The sequence below is a fragment of the Pogoniulus pusillus genome, chromosome 37, assembly GCF_015220805.1.
Source record: "Pogoniulus pusillus isolate bPogPus1 chromosome 37, bPogPus1.pri, whole genome shotgun sequence".
Taxonomy (NCBI): domain Eukaryota; kingdom Metazoa; phylum Chordata; class Aves; order Piciformes; family Lybiidae; genus Pogoniulus; species Pogoniulus pusillus.
In genome coordinates this window covers 9,852,244-9,872,665 of record NC_087300.1, presented here as the reverse complement: position 1 = coordinate 9,872,665, position 20,422 = coordinate 9,852,244, and the positions used below count along the sequence as shown (strand labels likewise).

Sequence of the window (20,422 nt, the reverse complement as noted above, 5' to 3'; positions counted from 1 at the left end):
TCTGTTAGCACCACATCTCTGCCTCTTGGAAGCACCTTTAAGGATGGGGTTTAACCACCTCCCTGAGCAACCCGTTCCAGTTGACAACCTTTTAAATAGAGAAATGTCTTCCAACCTAAACTTCCCCTGCACAACTTCAGGCCACTTCCTCTTGACCAATCATGTATTTCTAATTGGTTGAAAGACTCCTGGTCAGGGGTTTCAGTTTCTAGCCAATCTATATTTCCATCTCCTTATCAAATTTTCAAACAAATTAAAAAAAAAAAAAAAGCTTTTAAAATTGGAAATGTCCTCACTCAATGCCAGGGGGTTGGATCAAACAACTCCCGGAGGTGCCCTCCTACCCAAACTGCTCCAATAACTCTCACAGTTTAATTAGTTCTTTTTGTTCCTCATTTGGATACCAAAAGACAAGTACAGCACCATGCTTACCTTTGTTGGGTGATTTATCCTGCTTGAATGTTACAAGTGTTGAATTTGTCCTTTCTAGGCTTTATTCTGGGGCAGAAAGAAAAAAAAAACTATATACTATGTCCCTCAGTAATTAGTAAGAATCAGTTTCTTCCAAGAGTTATCTTTCAGAAGTGTTTTTCTGCAAGTTTTCTTTCCTGGCACAGAAGCACTGCTGGTGTGGTTTTCCTTGTAAGCAGTGACCACCTTCTGTACAGCGTTTCATTTCTGTGGCTGTTTGTTTTGCTAAAGAGTTTGTTCTGTCAGTTACTGATGAGAAAGAAGCAGCTTTCTGTTCTTGATAGCTGTTACACGCAGCTTTAATATGAGCACTTAGAATGCAGCAGTGCACAGACAGAGTAGGCAGCTTCTTTTCCCCTTTCTTTAGCCAAGAAGACTGGGAAGGTGATCATCATCGGTTCTGGAGTCTCTGGGTTGGCAGCAGCTCGCCAGTTGCAGAGTTTTGGAATGGATGTCACAGTTCTGGAAGCCAGGGTATGAATTTCTGTGCTATGTCACCTCTCTACGGAAACTTAACCGCTTTCAGTCCTGGCATAAGGCTGGGTATCCCAGCAGTGTGCCCACAGGTTGTGTGTCGCTGGAGGCAGTCAGAGTGTGCTGCTGAGTGCTGAGCCTGTCTGACAGGGAACTGAGTCTGTCTGTGTTTTTAGGACTGGGCTGGTGCTTTTTCAGGGGTAGACTGGGAGTGTGGCAGGTGCTAGTGTCATATACCAGTAACAGGATGGAATCTACTTGCTCTCATGACTGAAAAAAAAAAAAGGTTTTTCACTGATAGGCAGCATGCAAGTCTTGTTTGTGAAAAGCTTGCCCATTGCTCATCTGGAGCTGCCATGCAGTGTCAGCCAGGATATTCTTCTTGCACCTTTGAAATCTGCATTAATGATTTTCACATTTGTTACTGTCTTTTAACAGAAGCTTTAGTTCCACAGAGCTGAGTTCTGTGGTGCCTGAACTAGTGATTGTTCTTACAGAATCTGAGGTATTGTAACCAGCCCTAAGTAGAATCTCCTTTGATTTAAAGTTGATGGCTTTTTGATATAATGAATCAATGAAGAGCAGCTTGATAAGTCCTTTAAAATAAATCCATTGACCCATTACATTGAATTTATATTATGTTTCAATTCCTGCCTTTGTTTTGTTTGGATATTTACTTCTGACACTTTCCTGACACAGATCAGAATGATCTGCTTAAGCTTTCTATTAACGTTTCAGGTTATCAATGTTGCTAGCTACTGCCCTTACTAGGGACCTGGGGCTGCTGGCTCTGCTTCACAGGCTCATGCCACTAGAGCAATGGAAAGCACAACAATAGTTATTTAGGAGTATCTTGCTCCCCCAGATATATTCTTGTGGCTTTGCGTTCAATTTGTACCGGTTTTGTGGGTTGGGGTTTCCTGGAGCTGTAAGAGCGCAAGCCATGCCGCGACGTGAGCTTTGCTCTCCACACCTGTGGAGTCTCTCACCCCATCCCATACTGAGTGATTGGAAGTAATGCTCTTTTCTCCAGGCTGCTGCACGCCTTGAGCACTCTCTAGTGTTTTGTTTTTCATTTCTAAGGCTGTGTGGTGTGTTTTTGCAGTATGATTTTAGTGATTCAGGTAATAGTTTCTGTGTCCCTGCTTACTTTCTGTAACTTGCTGCTATTGAATTGCTGATTTAATTGTTAAAACAAAAACTTGTACATTTTGGTATATATTAATAGCTGGTTGGGATCTGTGCCCCATTGTAATGGATGTTTCTCTCTGACACCATCCTGCTAGCTGAACCTGAGACTAAGGGAGGACAGCCAGTTATTTCCAAAAGGAAATGTGAAGTGGGAGTTAAAGGGTCATCCTCTAGGCAGTCATATGTGTCACCCAGCAAAAACAGGTTTTCTTGCTTCTGAAATGGGCTGCTGGCTGATGGTTAGCTTCTGTGGAGAACAGATGGGATTAACTGTCTCATGGCTTTTTCTTTAACCCTAAAATTGAGCTTTCTTAAACACAGCTGAATTCCTGTAGCTATTGGATTTTGTGGTAGGAAGTACATAACAACCTATCCGTGGACAGTGAAGTACTGTGATAAAGATAGCAGTAGAAGCTGCTGTAGATGTAGCTTAAATCTGTACAGATCAGTTTAGACTTTTCTAATTTCTGATCCTTTCTTTTAATTCTTCAAATTCAGCTTGAAAGATTTTATTCCTTAACTTCAGCAGCTTAGTTGAGATACAAGTGCTTCTTCACAGGAAAGTGTACATTCTATTGACTGGAACTTTGGATGAGACAGTACTTAGAGTAGGTTGTGTTGGAGTTTCAGTGAGAAGTGTTGCTGAGTGTTACCAGAGGTTTCCTGTGTTCTGCTTTTACAGGACCGGGTTGGAGGAAGAGTTGCAACCTTCCGCAAAGGGAACTATGTTGCTGACCTAGGAGCAATGGTGGTGACAGGACTGGGTGAGTTTGCAAAGTGAAAAGGAGTGGGCAGAAAAAATGTGGGACAGGATGTTACAGATCTGAAACCATCTGCAGTTACCCAATGATTTTGGTCATGAGAGCAATTTTTAATTATTAAAAAGCAGGTGCTGTAGATGAGCCTCTTCGGCAGTGCGCACTTACCAGCAGTAGCTCTTCAGAACAGGTGGTAGCCTGCACTGGGCATTCTCCAGCCCCTCAATGTCCTTCTTGCAGTGAGGGATCAAAACTGAAACCAACATTCAAGTGTGGCCTTGCCAGTGCCCCGTACAGGGGCTTGATCACTGCCCTACTCCTGCTGGCCACCCCATTGCTAACCCAGGCTAGGCTGCTGGTAGCCTTCTTGGCTGCCTGGGCACACTGCTGGCTAATCTTCAGCTGCTGTCACCCAGCATCCCAGGTTCTTTTCTGCCATCAGATTTTGAGCCACTGTGTCCCAAGCCTGCAGCCTTCATGGGGCTGTTATGACCCAAGTACAGGATCCTGCACTTAGCCTTGGTGAACCTCATGCAATTGATCTTGCCCCATGGATCCAGCCTGGCCAGGTTGCTCTTGCAGAGCCTTCCTACCTTCAGCAAATCCACACTCCATTCCCCACCACACTTTGGGCCCATCCAGCCAGTTCTTAACTTGGCAAATTGTCCACCCATCCAAGCCATGAGCAGCCAGTTTCTCCAGGAGGATGCTGTGTTGAAGGCTTTACTAAAGTCCAGGTGAACAACACCCCAGTCTGTCCCTCACCCACTCAGCAGTCACCTTGTTGTGGAAGGGGATCAGGTTGGTCAAGCAGGACCTGCCCCTCCTGAACCCAGTGCTGACTGGGCATGATCCCCTTGTGGCACCCAGGATGACCTGTTCTGTGACCTTCTCTGGCACCAAGGCCAGACTGACAAGCCTGTAGTTCCCTGGGTCCTCCTCCTGGTGGCCCTTCCTGTCGATGTTTGCCAGTCTTGTCAGCTGGGAAATGATGGAAAGTGGCTTGGTGAGCCCTTCCTCCAGCTCCCTCAGCAGCCTTGGGTGGCCCCATAGACTTGTGTGTGTCAAAGTGGTGCAGCAGGTCACCGACCCTCTCCTCTCCTCTTGGTCTATGGAGGCCTCACTCTGATCCCAGCTCTATCTTCCATCTCAGGGGCTGGGTATCCAGTGAACAGCTGGTGTGACTGCTAGAGACTGGGGCAAAGGTGTTGAGTCTCTCAGCCTTTTCCTCACTGCTTTGTTCTCCCTGCATTGGACAGAGGACAGAGATTCTCCTCAGTCCTCCCTTCTGTTGCTCATTTCTTCATAGAAGCTTTTCCTGTTCTCTGGAACAGCTGAACCCAGATTAATTTCTGCTTGGGCTTTTGACCTCCTCATTTTCTCCCTGCACAGCCCATGACAGAGCTTTGCAGTATCCTGCCCCTTCTTTCGATGCCCGCAGGCTCCTTTTCTGCCCAGGCAGCAGGCAAACCTCTCTGCTCAGCCAGGCCCCTTCCTCCCTGACGATTTGGCTTTGGGCACAAGTAGCCAACCTGTTGCTGTGCTTTTCAGACTGCCCTCTTCAGCAGTGAAGCTGCACTTTGCAGACTGAGGCAGCACAGGCTGAGAATTATTTTTGGAGTTAGGAGATGAAGCACATTCTTCATGTAACAGAATCTGGGATAGATGTGAGGAGGGAAGAGAACTGAAGGAACTGGGCTTGCGGTTTTGGGAAGGTCAAAGGCTGAAGTTAATGTGATCTTCTCTGACGCTGTCAGTAAATTCTGGAAGAACTAACACTTCTAGTAGGTTGAACATGGAACATGACTTTATTTAGATCTGCTTCAGAACTGTTCTGACTGTTCAGTCACCTCTCTAAAGACAAGAGGGTCCTGGTGTGTCTGAACTTCCTCCTCTGCTTTGAACTAGGGCTCTGGGTTTGAGAGTGAAAACTGCTCAGAGAAGCTTCCACCCTTGGTGGTTCTGGGTGCTTCAGGTCAATGCTTTCTGCCTTCCTCGTGTTTCTATGTGAAGTCTCCCAGATGGTTTTCTGACCTGCTCACACATTTCCAGGAGCAGCTGGCGGGCACAGCTCACCTTCACACAGTGCATTCACTGGTGTTGCTTGTTTGGGCTGAAGTCTTCAGGTTCCTTCTCTGTGGCACAACACTTCTAACAGTCCCTGAAGTCATGGTGCAGCTGTGGGTGTTCTCCTTGACTCACTGAACATAAGATGCACATAAGCATTTAGAACATGTTTACAGCTGTGAAGTCTCAACCCTGTAAGGTTGCAGCCACCCTTGGAATCTGCACTTTTTATGTACTGTCCTTCCAGGGTCGGTGGGTAGGGGCTTCTTCATGACCTCATTGCAATAATTGCTGGGAAGTTTTTTGGCAGTGTTCTGCTACTTGACTGGAAAGCATTTTGCACTGGAGTTGCTGTATTTAGTCTACCTGTGGAAGTTTTCTTTATTTGCTGATGAGCTTGCTGGGTGCTTTAAGTATGTACAATGTTTTCCAGGAGGAAATCCCATGGCTGTGGTCAGCAAACAAGTGAACATGGAACTGGCCAAGATCAAACAAAAATGCCCGCTCTATGAAGCAAATGGACAAGCTGTAAGTCTGATACTATTTTCGTGAACCTTTTATAGAGAGGCAATTTCTGAAGTACATTTTTTTTCCCCAGGCCACTGTTCTAGCAGGAGAGAGCCTTCGAGAAGAGAGGAGAGCACTGACAAAAGTGCATCCATTTGTAAGCAGTGACTAATCAATACAATCATGGACTGCTCTGAGTTGGAAGGGACCTTTTCAAGGTCATCTGCTTCAACTCCCTGCAGTGAGCAGGTAGAACAGATTGCTTGGAGCCCCCAACAACCTGATTTGGAATATTCCCAGGGATGAGGCATCTACCACCTCTAGACAACCTGTGTCAGTGTCCCACCACTGTCACAGCAAAGAATTTCTTCCTAATATCTCATAGAATCAACAGGTTGGAAGAGACCTCTAAGATCATCCACACCAACCCATCCCCCAGCCCTATCCAATCAACTAAACCATGGCACTAAGTGCCTCATCCAGGCTTTTCTTGCACACCTCCAGGCACGGTGCCTCATCCACCTCCCTGGGCAGCCCATTCCAATGCCAATCACTCTCTCTGCCAACAACTTCCTCCTAACACCCAGCCTAGACTTCCCCCGGCACAACTTGAGACTGTGTCCCCTTGTTCTATTGGTGGTTGCCTGGGAGAAGAGGCCAACCCCACCTGGCTACAGCCTCCCTTCAGGTAGTTGTAGACAGCAATGAGGTCCCCCCTGAGCCTCCTCTTCTCCAGGCTGCACACCCCCCAGCTCCCTCAGCCTCTCCTCATAGGCTTTGTGTTCCAGGCCCCTCACCAGCTTTGTCGCCCTTCTCTGGACACCTTCCAGCACCTCAACATCTCTCTTGAATTGAGGGGCCCAGAAATGGACACAGCACTCAAGGTGTGGCCTGACCAGTGCTGAGCGCAGGGGAAGAGTAACCTCCCTTGTCCTACTGGCCACACTGTTCCTGATGCAGGCCAGGATGCCATTGGCTCTCTTGGCCACCTGGGCACACTGCTGGCTCAGCTTCAGCCTTACCATCTATCAGTACCCTCAGGTCCCTTTCTTCCTGGCTGCTCTCCAGCCACTCTGTCCCCAGCCTGTAGTGCTGCTTGGGGTTGTTGTGGCCAAAGTGCAGAACCCTGCACTTGGCCTTGTAAAATGTCATCCCATTGGCCTCTGCCTACCCATCCAGCCTGGCTACGTTCCCCTGCAGGGCTCTCCTGCCTTCCAACAGATCCACACCTGCTCCCAGCTTGGTGTCATCTGCAAACTTACTGATAGTGGACTCAATGCCCTCGTCCAGGTCATCAATAAAGATATCAAGCAGGACTGGGCCCAGCACTGATCCTTGGGGAACACCACCAGTGACAGCTGCCAACTGGATATGGCACCATTCACCACCACTCTCTGGGCTCTGCCATCCAGCCAGTTCCTGACCCAGCACACAGTGAATCTCTCCAAGCCACGAGCTGCCAGCTTGGCCAGGAGCTTCCTGTAGCAGAGTGTCAAAGGCTTTGCTCAAGTCCAGGTAGTCTCCATCCACAGCCTGCCCCACATTCACCAGGCGGGAACCTGATCATAAAAGGAGATCAGGTTGGTGAGACAGGACCTGTCCTTCCTAAACCCATGCTGGCTGGGCCTGATCCCTTGGCCATCCTGTAAGTGCTTTGTGATGGCACTCAAGATGACCTGTTCCATCACCTTGCCTGGCACTGAGGGCAGGCTGACAGGTCTGTAGTCTTCTGGCTCCTCCTTATGACCCTTCTTGTGGATGGGAATCACATTGGCCAGCTTCCAGTCTTCAGGGACCTCTGCAGTGAGCCAGGACTGTTGATAAATGATGGAGAGTGGCTTGGCCAGCTCATCTGCCAGCTCTCTCAGCACCCTAGGGTGGATCCCATCTGGTCCCATGGACTTGTGAGGATCCAAGTGTCTCAGCAGGTCCCTTACTGCTTCCTCATGGATTAGAGGAGGACTATACTGGTCCCTGACTCCATCTGCCACTTCAGGAGTCCAGCTGTGCTGGAGACAACCTGTCCCACTAGTGAAGATTGAGGCAAAGAAGGTGTTAAGCACCTCTGCCTTTTCCTCATCCTTTGTCACTCTGTTCCCCTCTCTATCTAACAAGGACTGGAGCTTGTCCTTGGCCCTTCTCTGCCATTCAGATATTTATAGAAACATTTTTTATTCCCCTTACCAGCAGTGGCAGCCTAAGCTCCAGATGGGCTTTTGCCTCTCTCATTTTTTCGTCTACAAGACCTAGCAACATCCTTGAACTCTTCTGGGACACCTCCCCTCTTTTCCAAAGGTGATACACTCTCTGTTTTGTCTTTAATTCCTTCAGCAGCTCCCTGCCCATCCAGTCTGGCTGCCTCCCTCCTTGGCTCGTCTGCCGGCTCAATGGCACAGCTGCTCCTGTGCCTTCAGGAGTTCTTTCTTGAAGCAGCTCCAACCTTCCTGGACCCCTTTGTTTTTAAGGGCTCTTTGCCACAGAACTGTCTGAGTTAGTTCCTTAAATAGGCTGAAGTCTGCCCTTGGGCAGTCCAGTGTGGAGGTTCTGTTGATGCCCCTCCTGGTTTCACTCTATCATTTCATGGTCATTGGACCCCAGGCAGCCTCCAACCACCACATCCCCTACCAGCCCCTTTCTATTTGTGAGCAGCAGGTCAAGCAGGGCTGCCCCCCTGGTAGGCTCATGTAACAGCTGGGATAAGAAGTTGTCTTCCACACACTCTAGAAACCTTCTAGACTGCTTCTTCTCTGCAGTGTTTAAGTCCCAGCAGATGTCTGGTAGGTTAAAGTTGCCCACCAGAACAAGGGCAGGTGATCCTGAGGCAGCCTCCAGTTGCTTAAAGAGTAATAAATCAACCTCTTCTTCCTGGTTGGGTGATCTATAACAGACTCCAACCAGGATATCAGCCTTGTTGGCCTTCCCCTTAATTCTCCCCCATAAAGACTCAACTTGATCATCCTTAATTTCTACCCCTATGACATCCAGAGCATCCCTAATATACAGAGCCACTCCTCCACCTCTTCCCCCTTGCCTGTCTCTCCTGAAGAGTCTGTAGCCGTCTGCTCTTTTTAAGTTTCAAACCATCACCTCGTGTCTTGTTGAAACAGGCACTGCTAAAAAGACTGTTCCCATTTCTGTTATAGGCTCTCTTCATGCAGTGAAAGGCTGCAGTCAGGTCTCCCCAGAGCCTTTTCTTCTCCAGGCTGAACAACTCCTTCCTTTCTACTTTGTGGAGGTGGTGATGACACAAGGGGCAGGCTTTGCTACCCTTGGTGACCCCTGTGTTGTGGTTGGATGGTTATCCACATCCTGAAGGCCTTCCACATCCAGAGCCTCCAGCTTCTTGTACAGATTAGCCTGAGAGAGTGAGGTGGGCAGGGATTTTGCCTGCCCACCCAATCAGGGCCTTGCCTCCGTTCACTTCTTTAGGCTGCCACCTCGAGCCTGGCAGGGGGAGAATGCAGAGCCCCCTTGACCCTGGGTGTTTTCTAATGAGTGCTGCTGTTTCTGATTTGACAAGGGCTTGGCTTCACTGGTCTATCTCTCGCTCAGCCTCTCTGATGTTCCTTAACCTTTTTACTTCCTCTCAGGGACTCTGGGCAGGCTGAGGAGCTATCTGATTGTTCATCTGGTCACAGTGCATGTGGCTGTCCTCACTGCTGCCAGCCCTTGCCATCGAAAGGCTCTGGCACTTCTGCAGCCTGTGACTGCACTTCTTCATGGGAGTTTTGTCTGGGTTGTCACATCCATTCTGACAGGCACAGAGGACGGTTTTCTGCCTAGTGGATACCATAGCTAAACTCTTTCTGGAGGAGTAATGACCACCAACTGAATTCACCTCTTGAGCTGGCAGAGCTTCAGTGCCCTTCCAGGCAAACTGCTGTGCCAAGCTGTGGCTGATGTGCCACACTGTTAGCCAGCTCTGTTCACTCTGTTCTAGCTTATCTGCAGCAATTCTACTAGAAGCTCTTTTTTCCAGATGAGTTTTTAACTTCAAATTTCAGAGGGTTTTGTAGAAGCTAAGTTCCTATTCTTCCCAAATCAATTACTGTTTTCCCTTAGTGGCCTATCTCACTGCTCTTTGGAACAACTGCCTGCTGTGCTGGCACTCCAGCTGTTGTTGTGGTTGCTGCTACTCCTTTTTTCTCCGAGATGAGTTCATCCTGGCTGTTGTACTTACCTGTTGCTTTTTAAAGAGTTGGCTGTCCAGTGCCAGCTGTTTCCATGCATGCAACAGTTTATCAGTAACATTCTGTAGTTGAGATTCACAAACAAAATTTGCTTTATTTCCTTCTGCACCAGTGTCAGCACCTGCCGTTAGAGGCAGAGTTTAGAGACGCTAGGTCAGACTCAGCCATGCAGTGACTGGCAGTCAGTCTGCTCTCATGAAACCAGTCCTGCATGCTTGCCTCTGCTGCTGTCTTATCCACTCTCCCAGCAGTTTTCAGCATCTGCTCAAATAATGCTTCAGCAACTTGCAAAATTGGACGGATGCATCTCTGTGCAATTTGAAGACTCCCTCTGTTTACACCACCCAATAAGACACAACCCAGCTGCTTTGAGCTTTAGCCCCTGCCTTTGTTGTCTCAGTAAGCACTGTGATAGCTCTGCCACAGGTCTCCTTTCTGTAGCCCTGCCATCTCCACAGTATGCAGCAACTAGATCACTTTTGTGTAGCTGAGCCCTTCAGGCACATGCAGTTCCTGCGGTCAGATAAGAGTCTTGGAGAAGCAGCAGTGGGAGCGGAGTGCCTGTCTGAAAAGGAATATTCCTTCTGATTCCTCTCTAGTGTTGCCTGTACCACGTTCAAATGCTGTTTATCCTGGGAGACCCAGTCAGGATGGAAACTGGCAAGCCCTGGAGTAGAGAGGAATCCTTCTGCACAGGAAAGATTCTTCCTGCTCCTTTGGCTAAGCTGGTGGGCCCAGTATCACCACCTCCTTACACCAAGGTGGTTGCTGCAGTTTAGATGTGTGCATGATTAGTTAATGGCACAAAGTGGAATGTTTTACAAAGACATGTCACCAGATTTGCCTGTTTACCTGTTACAAAGCTTGATATGTATCAGTTGGGGTATTTTCCAGGCTGAATTTTATCTCTTCCTTGGGTTAAACATTGTCTTGGTGACTACAAATTGAACCCAAGTGCCCTTACTTGGTTTAAAACTAAACAAGATTGCCTCTGCATGCTACTTGTTTCCAAGTGTGCCTGTCCTGTATAGCTTCTGGAACATTTGTCTGAAGTACTTAATTTAAAGCCTTTTTAAGCATGATAATTAACAAGACAAGTTGTGAGTAGTGGTCATCATTAGGTGATCACTGGTTTAATCTTCTCCCACCCAGGCAGCACACACACCAGTACAATCTTGGTTATGTGACATGCAGCCTTTGGGATCCTCTTTCTGTATTGCCTGTAGGTCATGGCATCTAAGCTGTTAAATGCTGTTTCTTCATACGATAAAGAGCAAGTGAAGAGAAATGGAAGCTGGGGAAAGAAAATTTGATTTGGCTTGCTGAGATGTGCAGTTATACCTCAGAGGTGTTTGACATGTGCTTTTTGTTGTGTCTTTCTCTTCCTTTTTCCTTACTCCACTCCTTGAAGCCAAGGCAGTTCTTTTACTAATCATTTCTTTTCTATGCCACAATTTTTCCTTTGTTTGTTAGCACTGCTAAAAAATGAAATGCTGATTATCTATTTCTGCAGCTTTTTCACATCCTGATACTTTCATTTTCACCCTTTTCACCCCACTGTGTAAAACTTATCCTGATACAGCTGCCAGGCTACTTCTGCTTTATTTCTTTCTGCTGCAATTGTTGAAAAGCCACTGTCCAAGTAGTCCTTTCTAAACAGTGAGCACTAAGTGTAGTTTGAACTGTAGTCACTTTCTGCAGATGTGCTCCTTCAAAAGGTGCATTCATGTTTGGTTACTAATGAGTATTGGGCAAGTAACTTCTAAGTGTTTTTTGGGAGCAAAAGTTTTTCTCATCTGGCTCATGGTCTACTGAGCTGATAGTATCCTTTTACATTTCCTTTAAGCCTTATCCCATTAGTCCATTTGCTGGCCCTGCTCTCCTCAAAACCACCTCAATTTGTGTCCACCAGTATTAGGCAAGAGCACAGCCTTTCTTGGGTCGAATAACAGCACTAATGTCCTTCCTCTGGCATTTTAGCAGGCTCCATGGTGCTTCACAGGAGGCAAGTTGTGCCTTCAAAATCAGCTAATTCTCCAGCCTTACTAGAAAGTGTCAAAGATGTCCTTGGAAAACAGTGTGCATCAGAGAGTGATTCAGACTAAAGCAGGATTTGCATCTAGCTCTTTGGCCACACTTCCTGGCAGAGCAATTTTGTCAGACCTTTGTGTGATCTTGAGCTGCCTGAGAGAGCTCAGGATATTAAACTGATGAGGCCTGTTCTTCCTTACTGTCATATCAGTTGAAGGCCTGACAGTGTGAGCACTGCTCTAAGAATTCTTCTGCACACTGCCTTATTCCTGATTTGAGGAATGGCAGCATTTTGAGTTTGTTACAAGATGTTGTGAACTTAGAGACTGCACCAGAGAAGTCCCTGTCATTACTCTGGTTCCTTTTCAGTTTTACTCTGTACTCCTCCAGAGGCTTTGGGCTGTAGTGGCCTTTGCTTTCTTCTCTTTATGAGCAGGGTTTTAAGAAGCCAGTTTGTTGGTTTTTTTTGTTCTAGGTTCCAAAAGAGAAAGATGAAATGGTGGAGCAAGAATTTAATCGTCTTCTGGAAGCCACATCCTACCTCAGTCATCAGCTGGATTTTAATGTTCTCAATAACAAGCCTGTGTCCCTGGGTCAGGCTCTGGAGGTTGTCATACAGTAAGTCACCCCTCTGTGCCTGCTAAGCTTTCCTGATTTGTGGAGGACTTCCCTCACATACCTGAAACAATTGTCACTGCCCACTTAATGTAACTGGGTGACCTCTTGTTGTGGTTTTCTTGTGTATTGAAGCAAAATATGCCCAGGATAGTTAAAGGAACAAACCTCTGTTCTTGAGAGAGTTCTGAAGTGTCACTGCAGTGGCTGATGTTAGGTAGCTGACTCAGCGTGAGCTGGTGTACATAGAGCCCACTTCTGCTTGAAGGGCAGTGACATTTGTTTTAATAACAGTAGGTAACTGTAGATTCATTTTGGCTAGTCAGGTGCCCCCTGTTTAACTGAAACTTCAGTTAACTTTTGGTTTGCCATACAAGGATTTACCAGAACCCCCCGGGCTGTGCACTGTTCCACTAGATGGTGCTAAGGAGCTTTCTCTATGCTAAACTGACTCCAAATTTTGTCTTTCCAAGATTGCAGGAGAAGCATGTCAAGGATGAGCAGATTGAACATTGGAAAAAAATTGTGAAAACACAGGAGGAGTTGAAAGATCTGCTTAACAAGGTCAGGTGATGGCATTTAGCACAAGAGGTTGCACTGTGTGCCTGAAGGCAGCAAAAAGTACAAAACTTGAAGAATTGTCAGACAGCTGCTATTGATGCTGATTTCTTTAAATGTATTTGTTAGCTTAAGGCCTGCCTAGAGGCTCTGTCATGACAAAAGATTCTCCGTTTTGGAGGAGAAGTGCATAGGAGCTTGGATATCAGACTGTAAAACGTAAGTACAGGAAAAGGAAGGGAGGGGAATGTTGTAATTTAGGTTACATCAGCAACTAAGCACCGTGCAGCTGCTTGCTCACAGTCACAGAAAGGTGAGTGACCTCTGGGGATCATCCTGCCCACCCCCCCTGCTACAGCTGGGGCACCCACAGCAGCTTGCCCAGGATCACAACATCTGGGTGGATTTGGAATGTGCAGAGAAGGAGACTCCACAGACTCTGGGCAGCTTGCTCCAGGATGCCAGCATCCTCACAGTAAAGATGTTTCTCCTGTTATTTATATGGAACTTCCTGGTGCTTCTTGCCCTTTGTCTTGTCACTGGCAGCCTTTGGAAAGAGTCACCCCATCTTCTTGCTCCCTACCTTTTATCTGTTGATCAGGATTAAGAAGATCCCCTCTCAGCTGCTCTCCTCTGGGCTAAACAGCCTCAGGTCTCTCAGCCTTTCCTTCTCGGAGAGATGCTTCAGTGCCTTCCTCATCCTCATGCCCCTCCATTGGACTCTCTCCAGTAGTTCCCTGTCTCTTGAACTGAGGAGATTAGAACTGGCCACAGTACTCCAGAGGCAGCCTCAGGGCAATGGCTTAATCCTGTGTTTGAATATACCTTATGCCTGTAGGATGGGAAGGAGGAAATACAAGAGGCATGCATATGAGCCAAGACAGGAGAGGGAGGGGTCATTCACAGTGGTGGGCAAACTAAACTCGGCTTAGGTGTGACACTGAAGTGATTTTATTCCTCACCCCCCCTTCTCTGACCCTGGTACCTACATGGGTGTTGTTCTCTCATCCCACTCCCCCATAGGGTTTTTTCCCTTCTCAGTAATTGGAGAGGCTCTAGCACTGTTGCTAATTGAGTTGGCCTTCATTAGAGGCAAGTCCAACTTGCTGGGGAATCTTCCATCAGCTTTTCTTAGGAAGCTTCCCTGTGGCTCCTCCACCAGCAGCAGCAGCCCTTACAAGTGTTCACACTAACTCTGTTCAAAGAAGACATAATAAACATTGTGGTGTCACAGCTTCCTTTAGAGATGGAGGAGGCTGTTTCACAGTGTTGGCTTTCTTGACTGTGAATCTCATCTGTGGTGCCGAAACAGTGCTTTAGGCCTTTGGAAGAGGGGACAGATCTCTCATGAGGACCATAAAGATGTAGTAAAGCTATGCAGGGAGAAAATTAGGAGAGCCAAAGCACAGCCAGAGCTCAACCTAGCTACAGCTAGGATAATACAAAATGCTTCTTAAAATTCATTAACAACAAAAGGAGGACTTCGGAATCTCCATCCTTTATTGGATGCAGAGGGGAACAGTGACTAAGGATGAGGGAAAGGCTGAGCTGCTCAGTGCCTACTGTGCTTCAGTCTTTAGCACTGCATCCAGCAGCTTCCTGGACATTAACCTCAGGAACTGAGAGTCAGGGAGGAGAACCAGAATGAGGTTATCACAATAAATGAGGCAGTGGTCAGGGATCTGCTAAGCCCATAAGATCCATAAAAGCCTATGGGGTCATATGAGCTGCACCCGAGGGTGCGGAAGGAGCTGGCAGATGTTCTTGTCAAGCTGCTCTCTATGATTTACCTGAAGTCCTGGCTAATGGGGAGGTGCCAATGGACTGGAGGGTAGCAAATGGGACACCTGCCTACAAGAAAGAAAGAAAGGGGGGGTCCAGGGTCCAGGAAACTGTAGACCTGTCAGTGTGCCCTTGGTGCCAGGGAAGGCTGTGGGGCAGGGCATCTCAAGGGCTGTTACATGCCATGTGGAGAACAACCAGGGCAGCAGGCCCAGTCAACAGAGGTTTATGAAGGGCAGGTCCTGCCTGGCAAAGCTGATGTCCTCATGTGGTAAGATAACCTGACTTGGATGAGGGAAAAGCTGTGGATATTGTCTTCCTAGACTATGGAAAATCCTTTGGCACTGCTCCCCACAGCATTCTCATGGCCGAACTGGCTGCTGATGGCTTGGACAGGCACAGCTCTGCTGGGTGAAATGCTGCTGGATGAACAGACAGAGAGTGGTGGTCAGTGGAGCTAAATCCAGCTGGTGGCTGGTCACAAGTGGTGTCCCCCAAGGCTCAGTGCTGGGACCACTTCTGTTTAACGTCTTTATTGATGATCTTGATGATGACATGTCATCAGTAAGTTCACAGATAACATCAAGTTGGGTGGCAGTGTTGATCTTCAAGAGGGTAGGGAGCCTACAGAGGGACTTGGATAGATTGAATCCATGGCCAATGTTAACAGAATGACCTTCAACAAGGTCAAGTGCCAGGCCCTGCACTTGGGTAGCAACAACCTCAAGCAAAGGCTTGGGACAGGGCAGCTGGAGAGCTACCTGCTGAAAGGGACCTGGAGGTTCTAAGGGACAAGCAGCTGAATGTGAGCCAGCAGTACCCAGGTGGCCAAGAAAGCCAATGGCATCTTGGCTGGAATTAGCAATGCTGTGTCCAGCAGGAGCAGGGAGGGGATTGTCCCCTTATATTCAGCTGTGGTGAGGCCACACCTTTACTATTGTGTTCAGTTTTGGGCACCTCAGTACACAAGGGATGTGGATGTGATGGAGCCAGTGCAGAGAAAGTCTCCCTGAGGGAGCTGGGGCTGTTAGTTTGAAACAGAGGAGGCTTAGAGGAGACTTCCTCGCTACCTACAGCTACCTGGAAGGAGGTTGTGGAGAGGTTGGTGCTGGTCTCCTCTCACAGGTCATTAGTAACCGAACAAGAGGGAACAGTCTCAAGCTGTGACTTGGGTAGGTTTAGTCTGCACATTAGGAAAAAAAATTCCCAGCAGGAGTGGTCAGACATTGGAATGAGCTGCCCAAGGAGGTGGTGGAGTCACCAATCCTGGCTGTGTGCAAAGGTCATTTGGATGCAGTGCTTTGGGATGTGATTTGGGGCTGAACCTTGTAGAGTAGAGTTGTGGGTTGGACTTGGTGATCCTGAGGGGCTTTTCCAACCTAAACGTTTCTGTAATTCTGTTGGGGTTGTGGCAGAGGACATCTTCATGGAAGTTCTGAAATGTCTGACAACAGCTCCCATGTCCTGAGTTACTTGCCACACACTTTTCTCAGAAGTCAATGATGTACATTTAGAACAGGTTGTTTTGGGGCTGGGGTTTAGTCTGGTTTCTTGGAGACAGAATTACATACCGAATTCATAGAACACCAGGTTGGAAGGGACCTCAAGGATCATCCAGTCCAACCTTTCAGGGTAAGAATATAGTTCAAATGAGATGTCCCAGCACCCTGTCAAGCTGGGCCTTGAAACTGTCTAATGTAACATCTGCCAAAGCTAGGAGATCTCTTCGGTGTAGCAACATAGTCTGAGGTGAATACCCATGTTACACAATGACCTATGTGAGATCTACCTTCCCTCATTTTTTTCCCTTTCTCTTTATTTCTCCACCTAAAAAGATGGTGAATTTGAAAGAGAAAATTAAAGAACTCCATCAGCAGTACAAGGAAGCATCAGAAGTGAAGCCACCTCGTGATATTACAGCAGAGTTCCTTGTGAAAAGCAAACACAGAGATCTGACTGCACTTTGCAAGGTAAAAGTTGGCACACAGGCATTGCCTTGGTCAGTTGTTTGCGAGGACTTCAGCAGCCAGATCAAAATAGCCAGCATAAAAGTTTCCACCTCTTTCACTCTGATCCAGCACTCGTAAGAGAATGTGACTGGTGGTAACTGGGTTGCAGTAGTGATGACAAGGCTGTGTTGTCTTTAGGTCACCTGTCTTTCATGACTTGTGGTGGATGTTAACATGCTGAAAGTTCAGTTTTCGGTATCAGTCTCTGCTGGCTCATGTCAGATGCTCTGTGATGTTCTGTTGGGTCTCACAACAGTCTGGAAATTCTGCATTTGCTTTGGTACAGAAATACCCCTTCAAAAGGAAACCGAAAGAGCTGTTCTTTCTGTGACAGGTGAAGGACACTTGCTAACCCAGGGCACACAGAACCAAGGGGCATTGGCCAGCATCTTGCTTAACAGACATAGACCTTTATTTCCAAGCTTGATGTCTCTGGATGTTCATTGGCAGATTTTCTGTCCTGTCACCAGTGAACAGCTCTGTGCTCTGGTTGCTGTTATTACACTGCCAGCAGGACACCACTTCATGAAGGGAAGTGGTTGTTGCCTTTGTTCCTAGTTGTACTAATGGTTTTTAAACTGAGGGAAAAACAAACCCCAACCTCTGAAAAAGGCTTGAGGTAGATCATGGTTTTGTGTTTTGGATGACTGCTTCGGCTTTGTAAATCTCTCTGTTGAATATTGTTGTCTTTGAAGAGAGAAGGAGTATAACTAACATGTTGTGTAGTACTCGATACCATAGGGGCCCTAAAAACATCAGAATGTCATGGACCTTGATGTTCTTGTGATACAAGAGTTCAACTCCTGAAATGCCACCAAAATAACCTTTGCTCTTGGTGACACAGGCTTCTGTACTGACTTTGGTTTCACTAAAAGTGACTCTTGCACTGATTTCTCTCGTGATTAGGTCTAGTCTGATGCTGCATGGCGTCTTTAAGTCCTTTTACATGCAAACTGATTTTAATGTTAGCTTTTAATCCTATCAGGAGTATGATGAATTGGCAGAAACACAAGGAAAACTGGAAGAGAAGTTACAAGAACTTGAAGCCAATCCACCCAGGTAAAGATACAAACCAGAAAAAGAAGCAGGTTTTGTGCTGCTTTTCACTGAGTTTCAGAAATGCCATGCTGTGCTTTCTGTGAAGGTTTTGAACTCAAGGTGTTAGGAAGGCACAAACATGGACTTCCCTTCTGTGTTTTTAGAAGTCACTTGCATAGAACAGGTGGTTATTAGCAAGGCTACATTTCTTCCTGTCAGCAGTGCCTGATCCCAGGAAGCCCTTGAGGTTTGACATCTCTATCAGCAGTGACAGAGCACACACACTCTGCTGCTTTTGGCACAATAGGACCAGTTTGTGCTCTGTTTTTACATCATCTTTCTGCATACTACTTAAGCTGTGATTTATCTAATATGGGGGAGTTTATTTCTCAAGTTAACTTTCTGGCATCCCTTCAAATATTTTCCATGAAGTCTGCTTTGAAAGTGTGAACTTGCTGGGTTTTGCTGCTCAGCTTTCATGCAAGAGGGTTCCATGTTTGAAGCAGACTCCGCTTACTCTTTGAAATTTTTAGGGGATTCGAACAAAAAACTTGTGAATAAATTGTCAAAAGCAGTGCATTTGTGCCTTTCTGCTCTAGCAATGTGAACACCTTTAATTTCCATTTGTTTTTCCCTAGTGATGTTTACCTTTCATCAAGAGACAGGCAAATACTTGACTGGCATTTTGCAAACCTGGAATTTGCCAACGCTACGCCACTGTCCACGCTCTCCCTGAAGCACTGGGACCAGGTAGCTCCTTCCTGCCTTCATTCAGCAGGGCACTGAAAGCTGAAGCTCTGTTTATTTCCTTCTCATAGAAGCATCTCTGTTGACAGTTTCTAAATACTTACAGAATCATAGAATGGTTTGGGAAGGACTGTGAAGATTATCTAGTTCCAACCCTCTGCCACAGGCAGGGGCATCTACTAGACCAGATTGCTCAGGGGTCTCATCCTACCTGGCCTTGCTGTTTTTCACCTGGTTTAGGCATGGGTGCAATGTTTCCCTTCTCCCAGTCTCCAGGGGCTTCACCTGACTCCAGGACTTTTGAAATATCATGGAGTAGCCTTGCAACTACGTCAGACAACTCCTTCAGAACTCTGGCATGCATCTCATTAAAATCTCAGAGATTTATGGATGTTGAGGTTCCTCAGGTAGTCCTGAACTACAGTGGGAGGGACTTAACCCCCCTGGTCCTCGCCTCACCTTGAGTCCATTGACTCAGGCGAGAGACAGATAAAGATTGTCAGTGAGGACTGAGGCAAAACAGTTGCAGAGTACCTCAGCTTTCCAGTACTGCCACCAGCTCTCCACCCTTGCTCCTTGGGTAAGGAAAGTGCACCCTCTCCATCCTTCACCAGTTGCTGGATCTGTAGCAGCCTGTTTTGTTGCTCTTTACATTCCCTACCAGGCTCGGCCCCAGTTGTGCCTTGGACTTCCTGATCTCATCCTCACATAAGCCAGTGGTGTTCCTGTGCTCCTCCCAGGATCCCTATCCCTGCTTCCACTGCCTGTTCAGTTCTCTTATACTCTGTTTTCACCAGCAGGTGGAAACACTCATTCAGCCACGCTGGGCTCCTCCTTGCCTGATGTCTTGCCCAGGGGGATCAGGAGTTCCTGCACTCTAAGGAGAATGTCCTTAAAGATCTGTCATCTCTGCTCTGCTGCCCTGTTCCTGAGGATTCTTTCCCATGTCCTGCTGACTAACTCCCTGAGGAGCTGGAAGTTTGCCTTCCTAAAATCTAGTGTCGCCACTCCTCTCCTTGCCTGTCCTATGTCCCTTGGTTTGCAAACTCCAATGGTGCATGATCACTGTGGCCCAGGCTGTCCCCAGTATTGACATCAGTGATGAGTTTGCATTTGTGACCATCAGGTCCAGTATTCTTCCTGAGGTTGGCTTGGCCCCACCTGAAAGTGTTCAAGTCCATGGGACCCGATGTGATACACCCAGGGGTGCTGAGGGAACTGGCAGATGAGGCTGCTAAACCCCTCTCTGTTATATTCCAAAAGTGATGGCAGTCTGGGGCAGTCCCCACTGACTGGAAAAGGGGAAACAGAAGTGCCACTGTCAAACAGGGTAGGAAGGAGGAGCTGGGGAGCTCCAGGCCAGTCACTCTCACCTCTGTCCCCAGGGATATCATGGAGCAGATCCTGCTGGAGGCACTGCTGAGACAGGACAACAGTGAAGAGGTGATTGGGTGCAATCAGCATGGCTGCACCAAGGGCACATCCTGCCTGACAGACCTGGTGGCCTTCTATGAACAGGTCACAGCATCCACAGATGAGGGTTGAGCAACTGATGGCATTGAGCTGGCCCTGAGCAAGGCCTTTGGCACTGTCCCACACCACATCCTGGTCTCCCAGCTGGTGCCACATGGGTTTGAGGGGTGGAGCACTGGATGGATGCAGAACTGGCTTGATGGCCACACCCAAAGAGTGGCTGTCAATGGCTCCATGGCCAAGTGCAGCAGTGACAAGCAGAGTCCCTCAGGGACCAGTCCTGGCACCAGGCTTGTCCAACATCTCTGTGGGTGCCATGGACAGAGGCACTGAGTGCAGCCTCAGCAAGTTTGCTGCCCACACCAAGCTGTGTGGTGCAGCAGCCAGGCTGGAGGGCAGGGATCCACTCAGAGGGACCTGGGCAGGCTGCAGAGGTGGGCACAAGCCAAGCTCATGAGGTTCAACAAGCCCAAGTGCAGTGTCCTGCAGCTGGGTCAGGGCAATCCCAAGC

General features: G+C 47.6%; 1 protein-coding gene across 2 annotated transcripts in view; it reads left to right on the top strand.

Moving 5' to 3' along the window:
• KDM1A (lysine demethylase 1A) overlaps positions 1-20,422 on the top strand; it is a 45,931-nt gene that overhangs the window by 15,169 nt on the left and 10,340 nt on the right. For both annotated transcript variants that reach the window (XM_064172528.1, XM_064172527.1), the window contains 8 exons: positions 839-945; positions 2,819-2,900; positions 5,395-5,489; positions 12,165-12,307; positions 12,778-12,868; positions 16,480-16,614; positions 17,639-17,712; positions 18,330-18,441. In XM_064172528.1, coding sequence (XP_064028598.1) covers positions 839-945; positions 2,819-2,900; positions 5,395-5,489; positions 12,165-12,307; positions 12,778-12,868; positions 16,480-16,614; positions 17,639-17,712; positions 18,330-18,441 — 839 coding nt within the window. The remainder of the gene's footprint in view (positions 1-838; positions 946-2,818; positions 2,901-5,394; positions 5,490-12,164; positions 12,308-12,777; positions 12,869-16,479; positions 16,615-17,638; positions 17,713-18,329; positions 18,442-20,422) is intronic.